The sequence below is a fragment of the Tauraco erythrolophus genome, chromosome 28, assembly GCF_009769465.1.
Source record: "Tauraco erythrolophus isolate bTauEry1 chromosome 28, bTauEry1.pri, whole genome shotgun sequence".
Classification (NCBI taxonomy): domain Eukaryota; kingdom Metazoa; phylum Chordata; class Aves; order Musophagiformes; family Musophagidae; genus Tauraco; species Tauraco erythrolophus.
The window spans coordinates 4,893,807-4,918,880 of NC_141492.1; the positions used below are offsets into that span (position 1 = coordinate 4,893,807).

The 25,074-nt window shown below is 59.8% G+C and overlaps 2 protein-coding genes across 2 annotated transcripts; one reads left to right on the plus strand and one right to left on the minus strand.

Moving 5' to 3' along the window:
* The first annotated feature begins 9,963 nt into the window (after positions 1 to 9,963).
* TMEM221 (transmembrane protein 221) lies at positions 9,964 to 14,578 on the plus strand. The gene is made up of 3 exons (XM_086627940.1): positions 9,964 to 10,259; positions 13,694 to 13,779; positions 14,061 to 14,578. The coding sequence occupies exons 1-3, from the start codon at positions 9,964 to 9,966 to the stop codon at positions 14,576 to 14,578; spliced, it is 900 nt and encodes a 299-aa protein (XP_086484066.1).
* Positions 14,579 to 16,084: 1,506 nt separating this feature from the next.
* BORCS8 (BLOC-1 related complex subunit 8) lies at positions 16,085 to 24,370 on the minus strand. The gene is made up of 5 exons (XM_086627768.1): positions 24,303 to 24,370; positions 22,607 to 22,719; positions 18,214 to 18,278; positions 17,562 to 17,669; positions 16,085 to 16,628 (listed from the first exon to the last, which is right to left on the minus strand). Exons 1-5 carry the CDS (start codon positions 24,337 to 24,339, stop codon positions 16,586 to 16,588), a joined length of 366 nt encoding a protein of 121 aa, XP_086483894.1. The 5' UTR covers positions 24,340 to 24,370; the 3' UTR covers positions 16,085 to 16,585.
* Between the last annotated feature and the right edge of the window lie 704 nt (positions 24,371 to 25,074).

The window sequence follows — 25,074 nt, forward strand, 5'->3', positions numbered from 1 at the left end:
TTTCGCCTCCTACACCCGAGGGGAGGCTGGAAGAGAAGGAGCAGCCCCTGAGCCCCCGCAGCCCAGGGCTGGCCCAAGTGAGCATCCGCCCCGACACTGCGTGTGCCTCCTCGTCCCTCCAGCCGCCAAAAATAAGTTTTGCTGAAAAATAATCAGTTTTCAAAGGAAGTTTCGGCTTTTTTTTTTTTTTTTTTTCAGCAAAGACAGTGGCAAACTGAAAAACTAAAATAAATTGGGAAATTCTGCTAAGGCAGAAGGGAAAAAAATCCCCTTAACTCTGCCCAGCCAGCTCCGCCGCCCCGGCCCCATCACCTCCACCCTGGCCCCGGGGACTCGAGCACCTTTGTGTGCCAGCTGGAAAACCACGGTGCCGCGATGCCAGGTCCCTCACCGGGAGCACGGGATCAGCCTTGGCATCCCCGAGTGCCCACCGAAGCCGCGGGGGCTGCTCCGACCCTGCCCCGCGCACCGATGCCGCTCACTGGTGGGTCCAGTGGACGGGGAGGGCGGTTATAAGGGCAGCCGGGCTGGCTGTGGGGAGGGTCCGTAAAACAAAAGGGCTGGTTTTAGGTTCAAGGTTATTTTTTGTTTAATTTTTTTTTTTCCTCTAAAGCGAACAGACTAAATTTGACCTCCGCCATTCGCAGGTCAGGAAGTGGCTGTACGAGGAGACAGCAAAGCGAAACCACCCACCTCTTCGGGCCATGTGAGCCGGTGGTGGGAAGGGCAAGGGCTCAGGGGACCCTACATCCCACCCTAGATGCAGGGTGCCAGCACCCATCGCAGCCCAGCACGGAGCTGGGACACCCCCTGTGATATCCCCCTGCCACTGCAGGGATCCAATTCCTGCTCCTCTTGTTACCCTCCAGCACCACTCACCCCAAAACCCTTCTGGGATGTGCCAGTGCCACTGCAACCCAGTGCAGAGCCAAGGGGGACATCAAGATGCTCCCAACAGGACCCTCGCACCCAGCCTCTCCACCCCAATTTCGGTGCAGACCTGGCCCAGATTGGTCCCCACCATCCCCAAGGCACGTGGCAAGAGCCAAGCTGGGAAGCCAGTGGGGCTGGGGGCTCTGTTGTGGCACCCTGGGGAGGGCAGGAGCCCCCCGAGCCCGGCCAGGAGCCCCCCCCCCACTTCAGGGAGGCACCCCAGGGTGCAGGTCGGGGACTGGCCGGCCCTTCGCTCCCCCGATGCCCCGGCTCGTCCCGCTTCCCCCTCTCAAGCACGTTGCCATTTACCATCTTGCTCAGCTGCTATATTTAGCTGATCAAAACTAATTTTAATTTATGGAAGGAAATTGCGCTGCTGTTCCCACGGCCCCGCTGCCACCCTGTGTCCCGGAGCCCACGCACGACACCAAGGTACGGGGGGTGCCAAGACCACCCTGGCCCCCCTCGGAAAAAGCCAACAATTCCCTGGTGAACAGGCAGAGGTTTTCCCAACGATTCCTGCTGCCCGTGTGGGGGCCGGGGCTGCTCCTGCCCTCCTGGCACCAACACCTGCGGCACGGCGTTGGGCCAGGGCGCACTCGGGCGTACGGCCGTGGCTGATGGAAGGGTCAGCTCTCACTTGCCCACCCCCATCCCACCATCTCTAATTTGGGGTGCAGGAACAGGAGCTGTTTCCAGGGGGCTCCGACCAGCAGCTGGGTTTGGCCCCTTTGGGTCAGGGGGTGCTTGCCCAGCTGCGAGTCCCCATGTCCCTGCACAGTCACACCCCGAGGGGATTTTTAAAGGCTCCAGGGTGCTGGGGACAGAAGGATGTCCCCCCTCCATGTCTGCAGTAAGGACATGAATCGCTGCAAAGGGCCCCCTCGGCTGGGACCACCACCCCCCAGCTCCTCAGCGGCCGCAGCACCCTGATCCCCTGCTCCAGCACCCCAGTTTCTAGCTGCGTGGGAAGCACAGAGGGAGATGGTCCCTACGCTGGGACTAATCCTGCAAGCTTCAGTGCCAGGCTGTGTGCTCTGTGCTGCTCCATGGCAGGGGACAGGGAACAGCACCCACCCCTGCATACCAGCACGGTTCTGAGCCCCAGGGAGCCGTGTCTGCCTGGTCATCCAGGCAGGATGCTCCAGGTGCAGGGCCTGGGAGTACCAGCACCCATGAGGTGGTGCTGTGAGGGTCCCAGAGGGGTACTGGCATCCACAGGATGATGCTGGGAGGGTCCTGTGGGTACCAGCATCCATGGGACAATGCTGTGAGGGTCCCAGGGGGTACTGGTACTCACAGGATGATGCTGTGGGGTCCTAGGGGAGCTACCTGCACCCAAGGGATGATGCTGTGGGGGTCCCGGGGAGGTACCAGCATCCACAGGGTGATGCTGTGGGGGCTCCAGCCCAGAAGAACAGGCAGGGGTGGGGGGGCAAGAGGAAGCAGCAGCTGCAGCACCCTCAGGCTGGGGAAGCTGGGGACCCACCGCGGTGGGAGACATGGCACGCTCACCTCGGGCTGGGCTGGGCACGGGGCCGCTCGTCCCCCCACCGGGAAAACCGTCTGAGGCCTCGTGCAACACGTTGGGCGGTTTCATCATCCGCCTCCCGTGCAGCTCATTATGGCTTCTCCTGGGGCATCGCCTTGGCCACTCGGCCACCGCGGCCAAGGGGGACCCGTGGGGACCCGCGCAGCCTTGGCCGGGCCACCGCTGCCACCTGCACCGCGCCAAGTGCCGGGGTCTCACAAGATGGGTGCGGGGTTCGGCCTGGGGAGCGATGCCCTCCGGGAGGTGGGTACAAGGCGTTTCGGCTCGTGGCCTCCACGGGACTCGGTGCCACGGCCACCGCAGTGCGGCAGGACACCGGCGCTCGGATCCCCCCGGTATTAAGGGCTGGGAGGGGAGGGGGGGACTTTCATTCTGGATTTTAATTGCCGCGTCGGCTGATAAGGCGATAAGCAGCATTGTGGCTGCAGCAGCCTGGTGCCCGTGAGGAGTCTTAAATCCACCAAATTTAGCCTAAAATCAAAGCGGGTGGGTTATTAGGGGAGCACACGGACCCCAGAGCTTCCACCGCTCTGGGGCCCGTGCGCTCCCCTAATAACCCAGGGTCAGGATCCTGGAGCTCCCCAGCATTTCATCCTCCCCCCTGTCCCATCCCCACGGGACAAAGTAGTATCGATGTAGAAACTGAGGGAAAAAAGGTCTTTTTCACCAAATTATGAGGATTTTGGTGCAAATTTGAAAGCTGGAGGTGGCTGGGTAGAAATTCAGTGGAGGGGGGGGAAGAGAGTGGCCAATAAATACCCACTGTTGGCATTCAGCAGCTTCCAAAAAGCGTTTTGTTGAAGAAAAATAGTGGTTAAAGTGGGAGAAATGAGTTTCTACCCCGTTTTTGAGGGAAAATCGGAGGCAGGAGCAGCAAAATCACAGAGATGGGGAGGGGTCAGACCAGATGCTGCCTCGCTGGGAGGGCAACAGGCTTGAAAGTGGGTTTTAAGGACCATCCGTCGTGGATGCTGGGACCACCACGGGCCACATCCATCACTGGCTGGTGGCTGGGGACGTGTCCCTGGCTCTCACCAGTCCCCGGAGAATGGCAGCACTGGGACCTCGTGGTGCGAGCAGCATCCCAAGCCCGGTGCAGGGAAAAGTCAAAGTTTACCAGGGTTTCTGCCGGGGCTTTGACAGGCTCTTCTGCTTTTTATAGGTTGTTTAAACAACTAACCAGTACAAACCAGAGCGGGGCTGGCAGTGCGGAAAGGGGAGCGGGGAAGGCAGAAGGAGGCTGCTGGGAAGCAGGGGAAAGGAGAGCTCGGTGGGGACACGGTGCTGCAGGGGCTTGGGGACCACTGAGGCACATCAGGGTGCTGAGGACAAGGAGATTTTCTCCGCCAAACACCTTCCCCCATCTCACAAGCATCACCTCAGCACCCAAAAAAATCCCTGGGGAAAATTATAACTCATCTACCGACCCCACGGCAGCACGGGGCCCGGGCGCAGCGTTGCCCTGTGCCCCTCCAGAGCCAAATCCAGGCTTGGGCTGGGCTCGGGGGCACGTGCCCGCCGTCCAGCCCCGGCTCCGTCCTGCTCGGGGTGACACAGACCGAAAGTCCTGCCAGCACCCGGCACTGCCACGGCCCGGTGCCGCGGGGCGAAGCGCAGCGAAGGGCGGAGGCTTTTCGGTTCCAAAATGACTGTGTGGAGGGAGGAGGGATTGAAACGTCCCCAAGAAACGAGGCAGCTCTTTGGCCTTGGGAAGATGGACGGACACACGGACCCTCTCTGGGGCCCAGATCACCATTTTTGCCCGGTGTCGGCAACGCCGTTGGCAGCAGCCAAGGGAAGAAACACGCTGTTCCTGTGGGGCTGGGCTGCCCCATGCTGCAGCTGGGCAGTTATATGGGAAATGATGCTCGTTTGCTGCTGGAGGGTTTGCTGGGGGCAGCCAGAAGTTGCTGATGGCTGGCCTGAGCCCATCCCCGTGGCGTTAGGGCTGTATGGCTTACAAACCTGGTTTGTTCCTGACAGTGCTGCTGTAATTCTCATGAAGAGGAGGGAAATCCAAGAGTCTTAAATACACTAATTCCCTCCAGTCCTTCTGGGCACCCCCATGGCAGCGCGGCATGCCAGACTCTCCAGCCCCTTTGCTGCCAGGACACTTGTCCTGGGTGTCCACAGGAATCCCCATCCTCTTGCACCACGCAAAGTTTCCCAAACCCACTTTCCTTCCCTGCTGCTGCACCAGCTGGCTCTCAGCATCGGGGTATCATCAGCGCCCCGGGCTCGGAGGTGAGCGGGAACGTTTGACATCCTAAACCAAACCTGGGGCCTGCATCTACATCCCAAATCCTCCCCCGTCCCCGAGCTGCACAGGTCTCCCCTACACGTCACCCGTGCGCGACGTGTCCAGCTGGCAGCCAGCGACGTGGAAAAGAGCCAGGATCCGGCTCCCCGGCCAGGACGCCCACGCTCCCTTCCCAACCGGTACCCGACGCCCCAAGGGATGTGCGTGGACCGAGGGGGCACAGCCCATCATCTCCCCAGCACAGGTCCCTGCCTTCCCGCTCACCCACCAGCTGCCACATTAATTCATCACCTGCGAAAACCCATCTCCAGAGCCGGCAGCTCTGGGAAACTTTCTCTCATTAAAAGAGTAAAGCCCCCAGGGACGGGAACGCGCTGGCAATCGGCTGCAGCGGGCGGGAGGATCCGGCAGAGGATCCACCTCGTGCTCCCCACGGGGACGGGTGATGGAGGGAGACTCACGTGCACTGGGACATGCTGGAGATGCCACGGACAGGTCACATCCCCACCCGGCACCGATAAGGAACAGGTCTGCAATTCAGCACGTGCTATAAACCGCCAGCGCGGTGCGACACCCCGGTGAAGCTACGGTGACATCAGGCCCTGGCCTGGCATCGTGGTGCCCCGCTGCTGCATCACCAGTGGCATTACGACTTGCTCCACGTCGAGCCAACAGCCCCGTGGTGCCGTGCCTCAGTTTCCCCTCTGCGCGGTGGGCTCAGCCCCAGCGCCCGAAGGCCTCGGCGGGCCCGGGGGTGGCGGGGAGGCGGCCGGCGGGGCCGGGGCAGGGCGGCTGCCGTCCAGGCTGCACTTTTGGGTTAAACCCGGGCGTTCCTCCCTGCACAGACACGAGTAAAAATAACCGCCCCGAGCGCGGCGCAAACCACAGGCTTTTTATAGCCCGCCATCCCCAGACGGCGGGGCGGGGGCCGGGGCTCCGCCGTGCCCAGGGCAGCCCGCGGGGCGCCGGACCGGCCACACCGGCACCTCCGCGGGCCGGCACCGCTTCCCCAGCCCGTGCGCCCCGACGGGGCGGCCGGCTGGATGCGTGGGGCCGCCCGTCGCGGAGGGAAGCCCCGTCGGGACAGAAGGATGAGCCTGGAGAGTGCAGCTGCCGCTGCCCCCCTTCCCGGTACCAGTGACACCAGAGCGGGGCCGCCCCCGGTGCGCCCAAAACCCCCTCCCCACCCCGGGACACACACCTGGACACCGGTTCTTCCTCCTCGGCGACTCCCCGCCGGCTCGGCCCCGGGTCCCCGGCGCTGCAGCGGAGCCGGCCCGGCCCCGGTGCGGCCCCGCTGCCGTCCGGTCCCGGTCCCGGTCCGGTCCCGGTGCGTGTCCCCGGAGCAGCGCGCTGCCCGCCGCCTGCCCGAGCCGCACCGGCCACATTTGCATAACCCCGCCCTCCCGCCGGGTAATTTGCATAAACCTGCCGGTCTCGATTTCCATTGGCGGACAGCGGAGGGCTGATTTGCATAGCCCCGCCTCTGCCGGGAATTGGGGCGGGGCGGAGCGGGGTGGGGGAGAGCTGGAAGAGGGGATTTGGCCGGGGGGAATGTGGGTGAGTTGTGGGAATGGGGGGGTTGGGGGGGGGATCTGGGGGGTCCCGGGGGGCACTGTGCCCTCGCCGGGGGGGTCAGGCTCGGGCTGCCATGGAGGGGTCCTGGGCGCAGGTTTAGGGCCAGGCTCTGGGTTTGGCTCACGCCAGATCCCTGCGCCCCTCACCTATCAGGGGACCCCCCTAGCACTGCCGGCCCCCTCGGCCATCCCTGGGGGGGCCGGCAGTGTTGGGGGGTCCCCAAGGGCTCAGTGAAAACCCCCCCATCAGCTCAAAACCCCACCGCTGGTTTGCAGCTCCAAAAGGAAACATCAACACGCTCCCTCTTGGTTTGATCTTTTATTTTCATAAGGGATGCGACCTGCCCTGAGCGGGGGTCCCCCCTCGTACTCCTGCCCCCAGCCCGACCCCGTGCCACGAGGGGGACCCTGCAGCGAGGACCACCGAACCACAGTGCCATGACCCGCTGGGGACACCAAGCAAAAACCGCAGCTGCCGGCGACCTGCGCCAACCAAAACCATCCCAACGCCTGCTTGCTGCAAACCACAGCTCTGCTGTGTCCCCCCGCCTGGCACAAAGTTGGGGGGCGACAGGCCCCAGTGACAACTGGGACAATCCAGCGCTGAGATTTCCTGGCACTGTCCCCGCTGCCAGCCCAGGGAAGGTGGCAGAAACCCGCTCTGCGCTGGGGCATCTCGAGCGGGGAGCGGAGGATGCAGGTGGCTGCGGATCCTGTGGCTCAAAGCTCGTGAAGATGACCCCGGGTGGACTTTGCAGAGCGAAGGTGACAGACCCACGGACAGCCTGGGACTGACGGAAGGGAACACAGCGGAGCTGGGAGTCAGCGTTTCGGCTGGAGGGCGCAGAGTAGCCGCGCTGAGAAGATGCTTTTCCCCGGAGGGAGCAGAACTTGAGTTTGGAGGATGCTGATGTGCCCTGGCCCAAAAATCAGCCCCGGAGAAGGCACTGCCCGATTCACATCCTGGCTCGACTCCTGTCCTTGTGTGACCTCTGCCTCAGCGGGGGCAAAACCGCGGTGCAGCCGCAGGGGTGACCGTGGCCGCAGGGATAACCTTGACCTCCACACTGCTCTGGCTCCCCTGAACCCACAGTCTGCCAGGCATCTCCCGGGTGGGTGCTGTGTGCCATGGGGCAGGTGGTCGTGCCAGGGTCCTGCTCCCTCCAGACACGGCAGAGAGGTGAAGGGCTGGCTGGGAGCTGCTCGGTGTGGGGTTCCCCCGGGGGACACCCGTGTTTACAGCAGCGAGGGGGAACTGATGCAATTCCCAAGCTCCCGTGACGTGAGCAGAGCCGCCCGGGCAGCAGGTGGGAAGGGGGTTATCATGGGCTTGCTGGAAATCAGCTCCCACGCCAGCCCTGCGGCTGGGACATGTCCTGCCACCCCGGCCGTGCCAGGACACCCGGCCCCAGGGGCTTTAGGAAGAGGGGCTGGAGAGACGGGGACTCTCTGGACAAGGCTTTGGGTGTGGGCTGCGCTGGCAGGAAGGACGTGACATCTTTCTTAGAGCTGCTTTTAAAGCTCATGATTTATAGAGGGCTTCAGAGTGCAATTAGCAGACTGTTAATTAGCCCTGCTTATAATCTTAATTGATCCTGAAGAGGAGGTGGGAGAGAGAGCAGAAGCTCAAGAGCATTGGCAGAGCAGCATCCCGGCAGCCGTGGAGTCCGAGGTGACGTGTCCGGATGTCCCGTCCTGCTCCAGGTCAGGGTCTGGGGACACGCAGGGTGGCCCTTTGCTTCCTGGAGCCTGGGACCTCCCTGCTCCGTCCCCCCACCTTCGCCTGGGGCTGCCCAGGGGCTTGGCCTGGCTAAGAGATGCTTCCAGCCAGGGCAGCTGAACCCCCTCTTTGGGTGCAGGGACTGCCCGGACCCCCTGGTCAGGGGGTGCCCAGGCTGGGATCTGCCTGGCTGCTCCCTGAAAGCTGCAGGTCTGCAGCTTGAAAGCTTTGAGCTCCCTCTTGAGGCCCTCCCTGCCCCAAAATCCTGGGGTTTTGGGGAGTCCACGCTGCCGGGTGCCCCGGGCTGAGCCCCGCAGTGCTCTGCACCCTGAGTGACGCAGCCCATAGGACGCGGCTGACCCCATTGCTCTTCCGGCCACTGGAAGGGGACAGAGATGCCGTCACCGGGAGCTGGTTTGGGGACTTTGGGCCAAGTGCCAGCGACACACGCCCAGGGACTGATATCCCCCCTGCAGTCAAAAATGTGAGTGGGGCTGGAAACGTGCAGGGAGCCAAACCCACTCTGCCTGCCAAGGCCAACACACCAGCTTTCAAAATAGCCCGTGTCCCGCGTGGCTCCGGCTGGAGCGGAGGGTGCCAGCAGGAACCACCCACGCGGGACGGGAAGGCCCAGCGCCACGGCGGGCAGCGTTCCTCCGCCAGACGGAAAGGTCACCCCATCCAGATCCCACAGCCCAGCTTGGGCACGGGCCCAGGCGCTGATGACACCGGGCTGGAGGAGTCAGCGTCGCACCCGGTCCCCTGGCCTGGCGCTGGCGGGATGCCCGGGACGTGCATGGAAAGGCCCGACCCCACATCTCATACGTGGGGGGAATTACTGTGCTGGGGGGTGTGTGGGTTTGAGTGGGAAAACTCTGCCTCAGTTTCCCCACTGCTCCCAAGGCGCAGAGTCTTTTCCAAAGTAACAGACGACCCATAGAGTGGATTTCCAAAATTAATCCACCTCGAATCATCCCTGATTCCCAAGAGGGACCCGCTGGCAGGGTGGATCCCGGGGGGAAAAGGCGCTTCTGCTTCCCAGGATATTTATAAGACACGGGAAACTGGTGCCGGCCCCAAGGGCCGGGGGCTGACGGGAGGGCAGCGCCTCGCGGGTCCTTTCTCAGCCTTGTGGGACCGAGAACATTTTGGGTGCTCACCCCTGACCCGGGAGGATGCTCCCGCAGCAGGTAGAGGCCAAAGGTCCCTCTCCCTGAGGGGAGGCGGGACTGGGCCACCGCGGAGTCCCCTCCTCATCACCCTCATCCCCGCTCGCTCCGCGGGGGCCGATCCCAGGATTTTCCCAGGAGCAGGAAAGCCGGGACCGGCCCCGGGCCTGGGAACGGGGAGAACCGAGGGGAGCAGCGGGGGCGCGGGAGGATGCTCCTCTGTCCCTCCGTCCGCCCGTCCCTCTGTCCACCCCCCCAGCCCAGACGGGCTCGTCTGAGCTCCCCGGTCGTGCCCACTCCGTCCACCTCCCCCCCCCAGACTGCCCCCGGCCCCGAAGAAGCCCCCGGGAACCGGTCGGGGGGAGGATGCTGGGCGGAGCCGCCCTGCGCTGCCCGGGGAGGGGAGGGGGTCCCGGCCCGGGGGAGCCGCTCGGCTGCAGCCCCCCGCGGCGAGGGGCCGTGCCGGGAGGCAGGACCGGCCCGCCCCGGCCGGGCAGCGGCGCACGGAGGGAGGTGAACGCCCGGCGGGGCCGCAGCTCCGCCGCCCCGACCGGCGCTCCCGGCCCGGTGCCGGTTCCTGCTCCCAGTACCGATTCCTGCTCCCGGTGCCGGTTCCCGGTTCAAGATCCAGCAACGGAAGCGCCGAGGGAGGAGCGCACGCAACTTTGGGGAGCGGAGCGGGTCCGCCGGCCCGGTGCCCCTCCGGTTCCCGGTGCCCCGTCCCCTCCCCGGTTCCCGGTGCCGGCCCCGCCATGCCCGCCGCCTACCCGCAGCGGGCCCTGACGGTGCTGCTGCTCTTCGGCACGCTGGCCGCCGCCATGGCCTTGCTCGCCTCCAGCCTCATCTTCCAGCTGCCGTCGGGGCGGGCCAGCACCGGTGCCGGTGCCGGTCGAGGGGCTCTGCCGGAGCCGGCGGCCGCCGTGCTGCTGCCGGTGTCGGCCGTGCTGGCCGCGCTCTGCCTGGTGCTCAACGTGAGCTGCCTCCTGCTCTGCCTCCTCCACGGCTACTTCAGCACCGAGCTGTGCCGGGGGCAGCCCGGGCCCGACCGGTGAGAGCCGCGGGGACACTGGGGGTGCGGGGGGAGGTGGGGGCGCAGGGGTTTGGGGGTGCACCGGGGGCCACTGGAGCCCCGAGGATGCTGCGGGATGCAGGGGAGGCTCAGAGGGGTCTCGGGTACCGGGAGGCTGGGGGGCAGCAGGGGACTGCAGAGGAAGGAGGTGCGCAGGGAGGGAGGGTGCTGGAGGGGTGCAGAAGGGATTGAGGGAACGAGGGGTGCAAGGAGGGTGAGGGGTGCAGGGTAGCACTGCTGCCCCGGGACCTGTCACAGGCTGTGGTCTCATGCACAACCCTGCCGAGTTGCAACCCCCCTCCTGCACCCCAAGATCCGGCCTTTGCCAGGGTCCCCCCAGTCACTGCCCCTGCGAAAGGGGGTTGTGGGGAGCGAAGGATGCTGCTGGCACTCGGGTATCACAAAATTCACCTCTGCGGTGCCTGTGCGGGACGCGGGGTTATCTCTGGCCGATGAATCCCACCGCAAATGTGCCCCTTAATTCGGGGTGTAGCTGCACGTAGCGACTGTATTGTAGGAGCGGGTTTATAGCAGCTCGGCCACGCAGCTGCACTAATACACGCTACTTAATTTCCCTGATAACACCCCTGTGTAAACGCAGTCCGTGCATTAGGGTCCCTCTCCAGGCTTGTAGGAGCGTGCGGGGTCACAGCAACCTGCCAGCCCAGCCCAGCTCCAGGGCTGAGGCTGGGCAGACGTGCTGGGCCCAGCCACAATGCCCAGGAGTGCCCGAGGTTTGTCCCTTTGCAGCGGGAGAGCCGGGCTCTCCGGGTCGCTGCCGGGGTGATGGCACAGACCACTCGCACAGCACCAAAATGACCCACAGGTCTGGGACCATTAACCATAGACACGTGTTGACTTAATCATTACCAGCACATTTACACTTGTGAAACCGTTTCCAAAGCAATTCCCTTCTCCTCCCTCAGCGGAGAGCCCGGCTGGGTTGGTGGCTCCTCTGCCCGCGCTCTGCTCCTGGGTTAAAGGATGAAAACAACTTGTGAATAATCAGATTTAAAAGCATCTTGGTGCAAACTGGTCTGTACGTGGAGGTCCCCCGATGTAGCTCATGCGATGGTCCCCACGGGCCCATTTTGGGACCGCTCTGACTTCAGCAAGTCAAAACTTGTTTAAAGGAAATGACAATGTTTCAACAGTTACTGTTGTCCCTAATTAGACAAACCCATCGATGCCTCATGCTCTGCATGAGGCACGACGCTGGAGGCACTCCAGCGAGCGACAGCGTCTCCTCTCAGCATCTTCCAAGCGAAGCTGACGCTTAGCGCGCTCGTTAACGAAGGAGAGCAAAATATTTCTGCAGAACGCAAAGTTCCCGTAGCAAACTTTGCTTTTTGTGGGAGCTTGGGCTTCTGCTGGAAAACTTTTACAGCAGAAAATGCCCCGTCAGCTGGAAATCTGTCTGAGATCTGGTACTGATTCGGGCTGTAAAACACGCAACTTCGAAGTCGTGAGGTTCAACTTTGAAAATCCCGACCGTGCAACGGGAGCGGCACTAATCAGGCAGCCTGAGGCAAGGTCACAGGTAGAGAGTCGGAGCGTGCCGGCCGTGGGACAGCCCGTATCCACCAGCAGCAACTTGTCCAAGGACGTACAGGACAGAGCGACCCTCGCCGCACAGCGTCGGACCCCGCTGGCGCGTCTCACCGAGCGGGGAAGCTGTTCCCAGATTTGATTTTAAATAATATTTCGGTGCTCTGTTCCAGCGCCCCGGCGAAGCGAGAGGCTGCTTTTGGCTCTGCTGCAGGTGACACGAGGCGCTGGTGTGGTTGGGAGCCCTGGGCTGGGGTCCCTCTGCGCGGGATCTCAAGCAGATCACTTAGGCTGGCCGTGCCTCAGTTTCCCCAGCTGCAACCTCGCTTGTGTTTGGGAGGAAAAGGGCAGGTTCTTGGGACACAGGGATGCTGGTTTGTAGGCTGTCCACCCTGGCAGGACGCAGCCCCTCTCCCCCACGACGTGGGACGCCGTTAGCCGCCGTCTCCTCGTGCCCGAGCTGGCCTGGCCCCACTGGGTGCCGGTTTCATTAGGGGACCCGCTCACGTCCCAGGGACCTTTCCCACGTTGGGCCTGTCACACTGAATTACCGCTCCGCTTCTCAGCGCTGCGCTCAATAGTCCGAGCCAGCTCCAAACAAAGTCCTTCTCCTCCCCGCTAATCCCCCCGCCCCGACTCAGGTAATTAATAAAACAAAGCGGCTGCTCTTCCCCGCCGGCAGCGAGGAGCGGGTCCAGGGTCTATTAGCAGCTCCTGGCTGCGGGCTCCCCGTGCGGGTGGCAACGGCCGAGGGGCTACAACGAGCCCAGGAGGAGGCCAGGCCATGCTGGGAGGAGACCAGCCCAGCACACGGCATCCTTGGCTACTGAATCCGCCCCGCGGGGTGGAAGGAGCTGGTCCTGGCAGGAGGACAGTTGTGCTGCTGCCCCTTCAGCTGGTCCTTCCAAGCCAGGGCGTGTTTCCAAACAGCTCCCTGGGATTTTTGGAGATGGCCGGTGGGACTAGCGAGGCCTCGTGCACCCCCAGTTGTTTCAAGGGACTGTTTGTGACTTCCCAACATCACAGTCCTGCCAGCATCTCTGTGAGCGCTCGTATTTCCAACCCCATCGAGTCTCCTGGCACCTGTCCGCCAACCTCCACCCGGCCACACTACGCTGGGTCCCCTAATGACCACATCCCGCTCTCCCAATTAGCAGAGGCATCCTCTGGCGAGAGCAGCCTCCAAAGCCCAGCAAGGACCGAGGTTTGCCAGGTCAGTCTGGCTCCGAAGATGCCCAAGCAGAGCTGTTGGGGCCAGAGCAGAGAGCTGCCAGTGGAAATCACAGGCAACAGGCGCTGGGGTCGCTGCTGGGTGGGAAACAAAGGCTCTGCTGGAAAGGAGCTGGTCTTTTCACGTGTTTTAAGCACAATTCAAGTAGCAAGCCCCCTCCAGACAAAAGGCTTGCAATCGGAGCTGAGCACAGAAATCCAATCCCAAGGACGAAGGGAGAACCCGGCGTTGCTTAATTCAACGTGCCCACACTTGACTTGTCATTCTTTCTCTAAGGGGGAGATGAGCTTGACACCCTCAGGTTTGTTCCTGCAAAAAGCCTCGAGCCGTTTGTCTCTCCTGAGCCCCTGACCCCATCTGGTTTCTGAAGCTCCAGAGCCAGGCAGGAAAAGTTTGGACATTTCAAGTGATCTCAAAATCTCCTGTTCCAGAGCAGGGAGAATGTAGCCCAGAGCGGTGTGACCCAGCAGCCTGGGGGAAACCCCAGTTCAGGAGAGGTCCTTGGGCTTGTGACCTGCCTCTGAATCTCTTCTCTAATGCAAAACCAGCGTTTCAGTTTCTCAGCAGAGACCAGAGCATCAGCATCAGTGCCAGGAGACTACGCAAAGCTCTGTTTTTCTCTCTTGTTTTGCAGGGCAGACTGGTTCCTTCTGGACAGCCGGACGGTTCGCCACGCTGCCATCGGCTTGTTCTGCTGCGGGGTCTCAGTCTACCTCACAGGCAAGTGCCCATTTCCCACCAGCGCAGCCCAGCAGGGACTGGGCGTTTTTCAGCCCAGACCATACATCCTGCACTGTTCGCCGAGTGCTTGTGAGCCGCTGAGTTTCTACTTCAGCATCGGGTTTGTTTTGCAAATGGCTTTGCCAGCTCATTCCCGTAGCGTGAACTTTCTGCTCACGGTGACCAGCCCTCACGAGGGCTCCTCCGGCCTGAATTTTGCAGGTCGAATGCATCGCTTTAATCCTTCTGGTTCCTCAAGATGTTCCACACTCTCCTTCCAGCTCTCGCCATCTACATGCTGCTGCTGTTTGAACTGGAGGCTGGCATTGCCAGCGCTTGCATCCTCTCCTCTGGCATCATCGTCCTGCTCATCACGGTGACGCACGCCCTGGTTCGGGCTTCCCAGGTTTCGCGCCGCGGCCGCTCCGAGGTGTCCCACGCCCTGTACGAGAACGACTCTGCCCAGCACGGCGAATCCTCCACCAGCGATCTGAACAACAAGAACACGGCTGCGCCCCGGCCCCGGCCCGAGATCCACCGGGAATTTTCCTTCCCTCCTTTCCTGGAGCGCAAATCCCAGCTGGGCTCTCCGGCCAGCAGCAACCTCACCTCCTCGGGCAGCCCCGGGCTTCGCTCCGAGAAGGAGAGCTACAACCTGCCCCGAACGCACAGGACGCTGTCGGCAGAGTCCGGGCTGCTGCAGGCACAGGGCAAGCCCTGGAACGGCGTCACGCAGGAGATGAGGAACATGCTGTCCCGCAAACCGGGAGCCTCGGGCAAGGACTCGACTCTGGTGTGAGTGGAAGCGGGACCTTTGCGCCCCGTCTCCTCCCAGGGGAGCTGCAGGCACCAGGGCCACGATTTGCATCTCTGTTTAGAGCTTAATATAGGTCACATCTCGCCAGAGCAGGGGGTGGCTGCTTTCCCACCCTCCCACCAGCCACTGCCTGATGCTCTTTCCTTCTTTTACTGAGAAGACTCCACCTCCACTCAAAGCCAAAAGCCCTCGGCCACCTGCCCTGAGCCCCCAGCCCCTCCTGCTACCTGCGATGCTGCTGGCACTTGCCACCCCAGGAACGAGGACCACAGCTGGCAGTGGTCCACGTAGGACCCCCGTGGCTGCCCCAACTGCAGCGAAGGAAGTGGAACTCGTAGGTGAGAAGCAGCAAGTGGACCTTGTCCATGAGCAGACCTACCCTCTTTCTCCAGCAGAACCCAGCTGACTTCTCTGGCTGCCTGCACCTCCCTGCCCCTCTCCTGCCTTCTTCCTTCCTCCTCCATCCCCAGGAGCCAGCACTACACCGAGATGGTTCATACGACCGACCCAGCAGGGCTTCCCGCAGCGTGCAGCCAGGCAGGTGTAAGAAAACGAGGGAGGTGAAGGAGGAACAACAAGTGAGATGGAGCCAGAGGAGCCTGCAAGATGCAGAGGGTGAGTTTGGGGTGGCAGAGAGCCTGCTGCTTGGTCACCAGCACGTCCACCCCCTGAGCAGAAGACAGCTCGCTAAGCAGGGACACTTAACAGCTCTTAGCAGGGAAGGGGTTGTGCTGGAGCAGCCCCAGTGCCCTGGCTGTGCTCAGTGGTGGAGGGACCTCTGTGGGGATCACCTGGGCCGACTGCCAAGGCTGATGTCTGAGAAGGGGTCTGCACTGGCACTGCCAGTCCTCTGCTGCGTGCAGGGCAGAAAGCACAAGCACGAAAGGCAGGAGCTGCTCCCGTGAAACACGAGCAGGTTCAGCTCGCTCCGTCCCTGCTCGCAGCCCCACGCTCTGCCAGCCTGCCCCAGCCCAGCACCTCTGGCTCTTCCCCCAGTCTCTCATCGTTCAGCAACCAGTGAAGCATTTCGGGGAGCGAAGGGAGGCCACTGATTCAGGGATCCCCTTCTCACCTCCCGTGCTATTATCCTGAAAGACACCTGTTATCCTGAGCATAATACAATTTCTTTGGAAACCGAGCCTAGTGCTGCTTTGATCCCTGCATCCTTGGTAAATTCTTCAGCAGAACAGAACTGCTGCTTCCAGGAGAGATTAACATTGAAGTTGCATCCTTTTTAAAGTGACCTCCAAAGCTGTGCGTGCAGCTCCACTTCCCTCTGCTTGACAGAGGATAAAGAAAGTCCCTTTTTTGTTGTGTGGGTTTTTTTTTTTTTAAGAACAGGACAGTTTCTTTTTTCACTTGAAAGGCTCCAACTCTGCTTGTCTTTGTTTTTCTCCCTGCCCTTTGAAACACGCAGAGCCAGCAGGCTCCAAGACCCCCCAGCCCGAGTGAGCAACAGGGGAAGGTTTTAAACAGAACTTTCTTGTTTTTTCTTTTTATCATTGTTCTCTCTAAAACCAAATTCAGGAACTCCCTGGCACACACATGAAAAACTCTCCTTGCACAATGCCTCCTGAACAAAGCTGAAGTGTGCCTGCATTACATCTTCTACAAAACACTGAAAGCAAGACCTAGTTTTTCTGAGATATTTCTGTGGCCAAGAGGTAGAGAGAAAAACGCCCTGTAGCAGTCTGCCATCAAAAAGAACTGGAAAGGACAAATGCAGCACCACCCCATTTCTCTTTTGCAGAGTGCTGTGGAAAGGGACACCAGTGCTCCCCCAAAGCACCCCCCCCAAAGGCAGTCCTGACCCCAGTGGCAGGATTTGCCTGCTTAGGTGCAGCACCTCGTCACTGGGAGCAGAGAGGGAGGCAGAGGCCTCTGTGCAGCTTCACAGATTGAGCAGGTGGTTTCTCACTCCTGCCCGTGGTTGGAGAACATAGAGCTGGGCTGGAGAAGGCGGCAGAGGATGGCCAGTCTTGGCTGAAATCAGGAACTGGCTGGAGGATTCTTGGCTTGTGGAGCAACGGCGCTGCAAAAAGAAAGAGACAGTCACGTCCAGCGGACAGGCAGGACACCAGCAGCCACGAGAAGGTGAAGAATCATGGATTCCCTCAAATAAAACCTCACTGCTTGCAGCAGGAGAGCAGCTTAGACAAGCACACCTTTCAGCGTGCTGTGCAGACTAGAGAGCAGCATGTACCAGCCCCCGTAGGTGTGGAGACAGCAATCTCCACAGCCACACCACCATGAAAACCACTAAAAAATGCTCTGGGCTGCACAGAGCGTGACCGTGCCATGAGAGCAACTGGGAAAATACAGAACCTGAACCAGAAGTGTCTAAGGCAGAGTCATTCTGCACAGACAGAGGCTCTCTGCTCGCTGTGGTGGTTTTATCAGGGATGGGCATTTGGGAATTTTCTCACTCCTACCCAGTCAGACTCCAATATCAACACCGTTCTCAGGAGAGACAAATACACTAGACTCAAACGATCTACTGGAAGATATTTTAGTAGCTGTAGTTAACTGCAAGCATACAAAAACACATCATCGTTCTGCCACCACTTATCTCTATGGGACTCTGCCCAAAAAAAGCCACATACAGACAGAGAATGGCACCAAACGCAGCCTCTCACCTACTCCATCTCGGTAGCATCATCTCACTCCAAATGCCTTTGACACAACAAAGATTTGATGTATCACACAACCAAACATCCCTTTTTAAACAAGAAATAAATTATTTTCCAGTTACCCTTTTGCAAACAAGATTATTTGCTTCCCAGTAAACAAAGCCAGCAGATCACTGGAAGGTAAGCAGCGTGCTCTTTCAAACAATAATCTAGAATCATATTAGTGACATAACTGCTTGGCATATTTGCACTGGGCTGCATGACATCACCAAAGCCTCTGCCAGCCAGAACGGTCCCTCGGATCAACAGGCAGTGGTGTCACATCCCCTGGCTACCTGCGGCCCTGAGCTGCGTTCAGCTGGTCCTTCATGGCTATGGCATGTTTGAGCAGACTGTCGATGCTCTTGAAGTACATGCTGCTGTCAGTCATGTTCTTTATGGCACTGGAAGAAGAAAAGAGGGGGGGTGGAGGGAGATGGGAGGACTGGTTAGTATTTCCAGAGGCATCATGGTTTGAGAGCGCACAGCCCCTGACAGAGAGGACTGTAAATAAGAAACCTCGACTTCCCACGGCACGTTGCACCCTCGCACGCTTAGCTAGCTGGTGGGTGGATTTACTGCAGGAGAGCAGCAGGTCTGTGCCACGCTCAGAACTGGCAAAACGCTGGCACGTGCATCACAGCGAAGCCCCCGAGACTCATAGAATCATAGAATGGTTAGGGCTGGAAGGGACCTTCAAAGGTCATCTAGTCCAACCCTCCTGCAAGGAACAGGGATATCTCCAACTAAATCAGGTTGCCCAGGGCCTCACGGTAACGGTTCCGAGGGCACCGCCTCGTACCCTCACACCCCCACCTCGACCACGCTGTCACCCCGGCTTATGCCAGGGAGGCATCAGGGAAGCACAGGCAGCTCCTGCTTTGTTTCTACCACCACCACAGCTCCACCTGCAAACACAACCCTCCTGCTTGGAGGAGGCTCTTGTACCTGCAGGCATACTCCACCGTGTAGATGGCTCCTTGGCTTTGCTCCTCCCAGCTCTGCATGTCGGACTGAAAGAGAAAAGAAGGTGGCATCGTTAGGTGTGTGCCCGAGAGGCACAGCCCGCCGCGACGCGCTCTGCCAGCCCGGCCCCAACAAGGGCTCTGGCTGCTTTGCACTGGGAATTGCATTTGGATTCTGCCTCCCGTTGGACAGCCTGCCACGTGCTCCGGGCGCCACGCGCTAGCGTTTAAAAGAAGCATTTGTTGTGTGCGTTTCTGGAAGGGCTACTGTGTCGGGCCAACGCTTTGGGTACTCTGGCAAAATTTGTCTTGTTTTCAGGTGGTTCAGCCCCTGAGCCAGCTGAGAGCCACGGCCAGTCAGGCTGCGAGCACCCAGCACCCGCGCCGAGCGCAGCGGACCAGCTGGGTGTTTCGGAGTACTCAGATCTCCCAGTGCGTGTGGCCCAGCAGGCAGCCAGGATCTGAACCAACACAGCTCCCGTGGAGCCCAGACCTTAATCCTTCATGCAAAACCAGGTAGAAGTTTCTCTCACAGCACTGAAAGTTCTCGTTTCGTTCAAGTTGCCATTCATAGACGTTTCCACAGCCGCAAGCATCCCTGTGCTCCAGTCTGCTCTGAAACTCTGGTGACTGATCCCAAAGAGCGGTCAGCGTTGTGCCCTTCCTTTCAGGAGCGTGGAAGGAGCCCTGTAAACTTTGGGGAAACTCGAGCAGCACTGCACGCAGCCAGTTCTGGTGCAGGACGTTAACTGGGAGCAGTAGCTCCAAGGAAAGGGAAAACCAAACAAATACCCCAATCACCACGAAAGGGCAGCTGAACTCAGAGGTGTAGCTCAATAACTACTTCAAAAGTCTTCAAGTAGTCGTGGCACTCTTTAAAATATGTTCTCATGGGAGCTAATGCTCCAGTCTATTCTGCTGGGTCTAGTTACCAGCCAGAGGAGATCCAAGGGCCCCTTTCTGTGAGTGAAGGAGGTCGGGTAGGAGCTTGGACTGCATCCAAAAATCCCTTCTGCTGTTCAAAGCCTGTCCTACATCAGGACGCTCGACCACATAGCTTTAAGCTACAAAAGAAACAAGCCTCTACACGCCACGCTCTAGGCAGTTCTCTGCAGGAGAGGGCCCTTCGACCCAGGACTCACAACCCCACGGAGACCACACTCGTCCAGAGTCCAGTCGCGTTGTACGTGACTGTGTGTGTTGCTGGGAACACGCTTTGTGTGCGGAGGCAGCTGCAAAAGACCCAGAAACTTTCCTGCAGCTCCTCACCCTGCTCTCTCCAAGAGGTGCCAGATGATCTTTAACAACCATTAAGACCCCAACATCACACTGGCTCAGTCCCATGCGTCACAGCTGCTTGCCTGTGGTCCTGCCATTTCTGAGCACCAGTAGATTTTAATCATCTCCCAGTATCAGAGCCAGTGATGTCTGTTCCCAGCATTCCCACCACTTCCTGGGATTTTCATGTCCTTAATTAGGAACAAGAGTCTTTCCCTAGAGCTCCTCACTTCTTAATCTTTCCTTGATGTCCTTTCCTAAATTCCCAGGACGTGCCCTTGGACGCAGTTTAAGAACTAAAGCCAGCTATTAATACACAATAGCACTAATGATAAATTACTGTTGCCTGGAAGCAAATTAACGAGGAGATGTAAGTTCTCAACAGATCAGGGCAAATCCAGACAGGCCGCCGTGTGCGGAGCGGGGCTTAGCGGCAGCGAGGGTCCCGCATCGCGCTGTCGCTTATCAGGGAGGTGGCAAATCTGCTTGGAGAGTTTGAGATGGTGAGGAAGGTATTAAAATTATTGTTTTATCAAATTGCAGAAAGTTGCTCATTGTGAAGGCACGGAGGTGACCTTCTCCTCGCAGAAACTTTTCTCCCAGCCCCGTCCCTCACAGTTTTTCCTAGGTTTAATCCCCCTGGGAATGTCAAAGGCTGCGTTCCCAAGTTTTGGGAATGTCAGAACTCTGCCAGCCAGAGATGGAGTTGCTGCACAGCTGAAGGAAAGCTGGAAACCACCAATAAATCCTGCTTCCTCTACACATTACCTACATCCTGGGACTAAACTACCTGAAGATGGATCCACACAGAACGTTTCTCTTTCTTCTTTTCTGTTCTGAAGAATTAAAACCACCTCACTTTAATGCCTTTGCTCTGATTTAGATAAAACCTGACAACGTCTTCACGGTGCACAGCCCTGCTGACACCATCCTGTTCCAGTCTCTAGCCACAAAGCCGATGGGCTCTGGCAGAGCAACCCAAAACATCCATCCCCATCTAACTGAACGCTCCGCTGTGACGATGGCCGTGTCGAGAGTGCATCCCCCTCTCCTGGGGTCTGGCTGCGGGGCTCAAGGGCTTGTTTGCTGCAAGCAGCAATGCCTAAAATGGGATAAAATGAGAGTGGGATCAAGGACAACGGAGAGAACCTGGCCACAAGCCCATTACCAACAGCCTGGCAGCACAGTCAGGACCCTGGCCTAACTGAGTTATGTTTAACCCTCCCAGTTCCTACCAGTGACTGGTTACCAGCAGGGAGGAGAGCAGGCTTCCAAACACAAAACTGCAGCCTCTGAAGAACAGAACTCAGGAGCTGACGAGGATGAAGGAGAGGTCAACAGCAGCAGCTCTGAGTCTGCTGTTGTTCCAGCTGCCACAAATAATTTTCCTTACATTTTCTCCCAGCTCTTGCTGCATCAGTGCACCATTAAACACAGCCAGGAACCGGGAAAGTGGTTAAGAAGCTGGAAGTGCCCATGCAGTGGGCAAAAAGAAATGGATGTAAATAGCAGCACTGCCAAACAAGCATCAGGGAAAGTTTTCTCACACCAGAGAAGCAAAGAGGTACTGCAGTGGCACTGGGGCAGTGTCCTGCCGTGCCTCAGGGCAGAGGGCACTGCGCGGTCGGTTCAGCTTTGTCCTGACGTGCACCGTGCAGGGAGCACAGCGAGCTCTTCCTCGTGTACAAAGACCACCACTGCCCCAGCTGGGGCTAGTGGCCGGGTCGGGAGGGAGGCTGCAAGGCTGAAGATGAAAGCATCAAAGACTAAAGGTATCTGACGCTTGTGATGGCCGCAGTCACACAGGGGGGACGCGGGGTCCTTGTATTTGCTCCTGCCATCCTCAGGAGAGCATGACCTCCTTTCTCACAAGAAGAAAGCAGAAAACAGCAGCAATTTTGGCTCCAAAAGAGAATTTTCTAGGATGGCCGCAGCTAGGAAATGAACTCAGATGAGCCAGAGAGGTCACAGAACGCTGAAGATAACCGCGATGAGCACGCTGAGCAGGGAAAATGAGAGAATCCAAGGTTTGCAGAGATCTTGGCCAGCATAAACCCCACTGTCTAACAACACGTTCCGTGTCCGGTGCCGTCACTCGGCTGTCGCTTCCATTAGTGCTTCTGTGCTGCCCCTCGCCCTCATCCCCGTTACGCACCGTTCAGTGATGGAAACTGATCTCTTCCCTCTGCATGACTTGTCATACAATTTGCTCAATTTCCTTTTGTTCAGGACACATTCCCTGAAAATTGGGACTATCTTGATCAAATGAAAGCAGGTGACAGCTCAGGAATAACATTACAAACCCGTCTCCTGCACGCCAGCGATGCAATCGCATCAGCATGTGCTATACATGCATATACATCTCTATATACCTACCATTGCACGCAGACACGTATATAAAACGTTAATAAATAATTGAATAATAAAGTGTCACAATCCAGGTTAATTTGGAAACCAGGGCTGTAAAGCAAAGGTGAAAAATGGGGCCTGACAGCGCATTAGCATAGACATGAAGCAGTAATCTATTCATGAGACATCACTCCTAATGAATCATGACTGGCAGAAGAGGGAGAAGGACAACAAGGCTGGCATTAAAGTGCCTGTGCTCCGTGCTCTGGAGGAAAGTAGGAACACAGCTGTGAGATGCGATTCATTATCCTGCTTTCCCTCATGTGGGCTCTTCTCACTTGTTTCTTCACACTCCCCCTTTCCCTCCTCTCACCTTCCCCCTCATTTTATGTAGGAAATAAAAAATCTCCCAGTGTAGGCAGGGGTAATAAGATTTAACATCTCCCTCCTCCCTGTACAAAACAGACTACTCATTTTTCTTTGTCTCCACGCACAATTCCAGCTGTGTGAGCATGGGATCGGGGTTGGACTCTCAAGTTTTTCTCCTCAGGTCCACAGGTAAATTTGCAACCTCATCCCCTCCAGTTCAGACCGAACTGGGGACCCGCAGCACCTCGCACCCTGATGGCCGATTTCCTCCCTCCTTCCCACCCACTAAGGGAGCTGAAATAGGGATGATGTGCCAAGTCAGGAAAACAGCTTGTGCCTGACTGTTGCAGCTCTGGAGCCCAAAGCGAAGCGTGACTCACCTTGTGCTGCGCGAGCTCCGGAAGGGATCTCCGCACGTGCTCCTGGAGCCGGTACAATGCCACGGAGGGCTCGTTGGCCAGGACATACATGCTCTCCGTGAATTTGTCCGTAACTGCAACAAGAAAAGCAACAGAGTCATGGAAAGCAGGGAGCAACAGGGGGGAAGGTGGGGTTGAAAAGGGTGCCCTGGAGTGCCGGTCCTGTCCCCACCACAACAGAGAGATCAGGGCAAAACCTTGGGTACTTTTTACAGTCTGTTAACACAGGCATGAAAGCAAAAACTTGCGAAACAGGCAGTTCTGTTTCCATTCTCCCCATAACGACGTATGCAGCCAGTGATGAGCTCGCCTGGCTGCAGCCGCAGACAGCTCAGCCTGGGATGTCATCATCTCCACGGTTCCCTACGAGCTCTGGTTGTTCTGGTTTCAGGGACCATTTGGGTTATTCCTGTCACTGGGCTATTTCTGACCTATTTGGAGGAGCCCAGGAGATGAGCAGAGCCCAGGAGATGAGCAGAGCCCAGCAGAGCCCTGGCTCCTGTGCCTGCAGCCGCCTCATCCGGGTGGGAGCATCGGCATCTCCCAGTCTGGAGGTTCCCTGCCCAGTTACCAGCTGCTTGGGTTCCTCTCTGCTCAGAGCTCCGAGCTCTCCTGCATCTCAGCCCCCCCCCGCCGCAGGATCCTTCTGCTGCTCCTCTCCAGCCACCTTCCCCAGGTGACATCCCAAAAACGTCCACGGAGGAGACACGGTGGCTGCTCCAGAAGCTCTGGTGCCACTCCGAGCTGCCAGCGGAGCTGCTTCCCTGCCCACCTCCCGCACAGGAACCCCGTTCCAGCCGGCGGTTCGCACAGCTACACGGCAGCTCCGGGCTCTTTCCCTGCGGGTTCCCGGGGCAAACGCCGACAGCTCCTCGGAACTGAGAGCTGCCAAAATCAGAGACCGCTTCATCGCTCGGAGCAGGGGTGCGGGGGGAATCAGGGAGGGGTTTCGCCAGGCTGAAGCCGAACACCTTTCAGCTTCTACATAATTTTCTATTTTCAGGAAAATTATTCCCTGCTCCTCCCTTCAAAGCTTTTGTTTCGGTGACAACTGCTCGGACACCCGGTTCTGTAACACCGGCAGCCACGCCGAGCCTTCCGAACGCCAATGGGAACAAATGCAAAACTTTACGGGAATAATTACACCCAGTCGGGACAGACACAGGTGTCGTCTGTCTGTCTGTCTCCTCTCCCGACAGGAGTTACCCCACAGACCCTCGCAGCGGGGCAGGTGAAGAGGGGACGCGGTGGCAGACGGGGACACCGGCAGCTCCCGGCAGGGACAGGCTCCGGGGGGCCGGGGGGGCTCCCGCCAGCTCTGCCCGCCCCGAACTCTGCGGTCCTGTCGGGACACGTCGCTCCTCGCCCCGCCACGACCTCCTCTTCCCCACTGCGACCGACCCCGCAGTGCCTTCCCGGGCGCTGTCACCACCTGCGGGGCCCTGTCGCCATCCACCCTGTCGTGACTTGCCCTGCCCCACCGTACCTTTCCTTCTCACGACCCGCAGGGCCCTGTCGTGACTCCTGCTATGGCTGCAGAGCCCTGTCGTGCCCGCGCCCTGTCCCGACCCGCAGGATCCCGTCGCGATCAGCCAATTCGGCCCCGCAACTGCCGTCCCCCCCCCACCCCGAGCTGCCGCCCCCGGCCCGCTCCCACCTTTCTTCACCTTCAGCTGCATCTCGGGCTCCTCCATCCCGCCCCGCCGCCGCTTCCGCCGCTTCCGCTTCCACCGGCGGCCGCCAAAACCGCCCCGTCTGGAAACACCGCCCCGGCGCCACCGTTCCACCGCAGCCCCCCCTACGGCAGAGTGCTCCCCCCGGGCTGTCCCCCCACCCCGGGGCCGGGTCCACAGCGCAGGCGGGCGTCGGAGGTGCCCCGGGGCGGCCCCCTCCGCGTCGGGCCACTGCGTGCCCGCTGTCCCGAGCCAGCCGAGCCCCGGAGCGGGGGCAGTGTCAAAAAACCGCGATCGCCCCTTTCCTCATCGATGGCCCCCTCTGGGGAGGGGGGTGACCCCCAAGTCAGTGGGGACGCCGCCACCCCGTCGCCACCCCCCGACAGGGACTGTCGCTTTAACGCCGCGCGTTCCGCCTCGCCCGCCCCCCGCGCCGCCAGCGCGCAGGTGGAGCTGGACGGGGCCCCCGCGGTGCCCCCCGCGCCCCTCGGGGGCTGCCCCCAGCCCGGCCCGGCCGGAGGAAGGGGAAGTGCTGGGGCAGGACGCGGGAACGGGCGGCCGTTGAGCCGGAGGATGCCGAGGGTGAGCCCACGCTGCTCGCCGGGAGCGGCCCGGCCTAAGCTGGGACGGGGCCCACCGAGCAGCCTGGGGACGGCGAAGTGGGCGGGGGGGCCGGGGAGAAGCTGGCGGGGGTCCCTCCGACCGCCCTGGCTCGGCCCCGTGGCGAGCGCGACGGCAGCCGCGCTGGGATGAGCC

Bases quoted from the DNA above. Each gene is read 5' to 3' on its own strand.
- BORCS8 (XM_086627768.1), bottom strand. From the start codon at position 24,339: ATGGAGGAGCCCGAGATGCAGCTGAAGGTGAAGAAAG. The intron at 22,720-24,302 runs GTGGGAGCGGGC...TTCTTGTTGCAG, and splicing joins GCAGCTGAAGGTGAAGAAAG to TTACGGACAAATTCACGGAG. The intron at 18,279-22,606 runs GTGAGTCACGCT...TTTCTCTTTCAG, and splicing joins CGGAGCTCGCGCAGCACAAG to TCCGACATGCAGAGCTGGGA.
- TMEM221 (XM_086627940.1), top strand. From the start codon at position 9,964: ATGCCCGCCGCCTACCCGCAGCGGGCCCTGACGGTGCTGCTGCTCTTC. The intron at 10,260-13,693 runs GTGAGAGCCGCG...CTTGTTTTGCAG, and splicing joins GGGCAGCCCGGGCCCGACCG to GGCAGACTGGTTCCTTCTGG. The intron at 13,780-14,060 runs GCAAGTGCCCAT...CTCTCCTTCCAG, and splicing joins GGTCTCAGTCTACCTCACAG to CTCTCGCCATCTACATGCTG.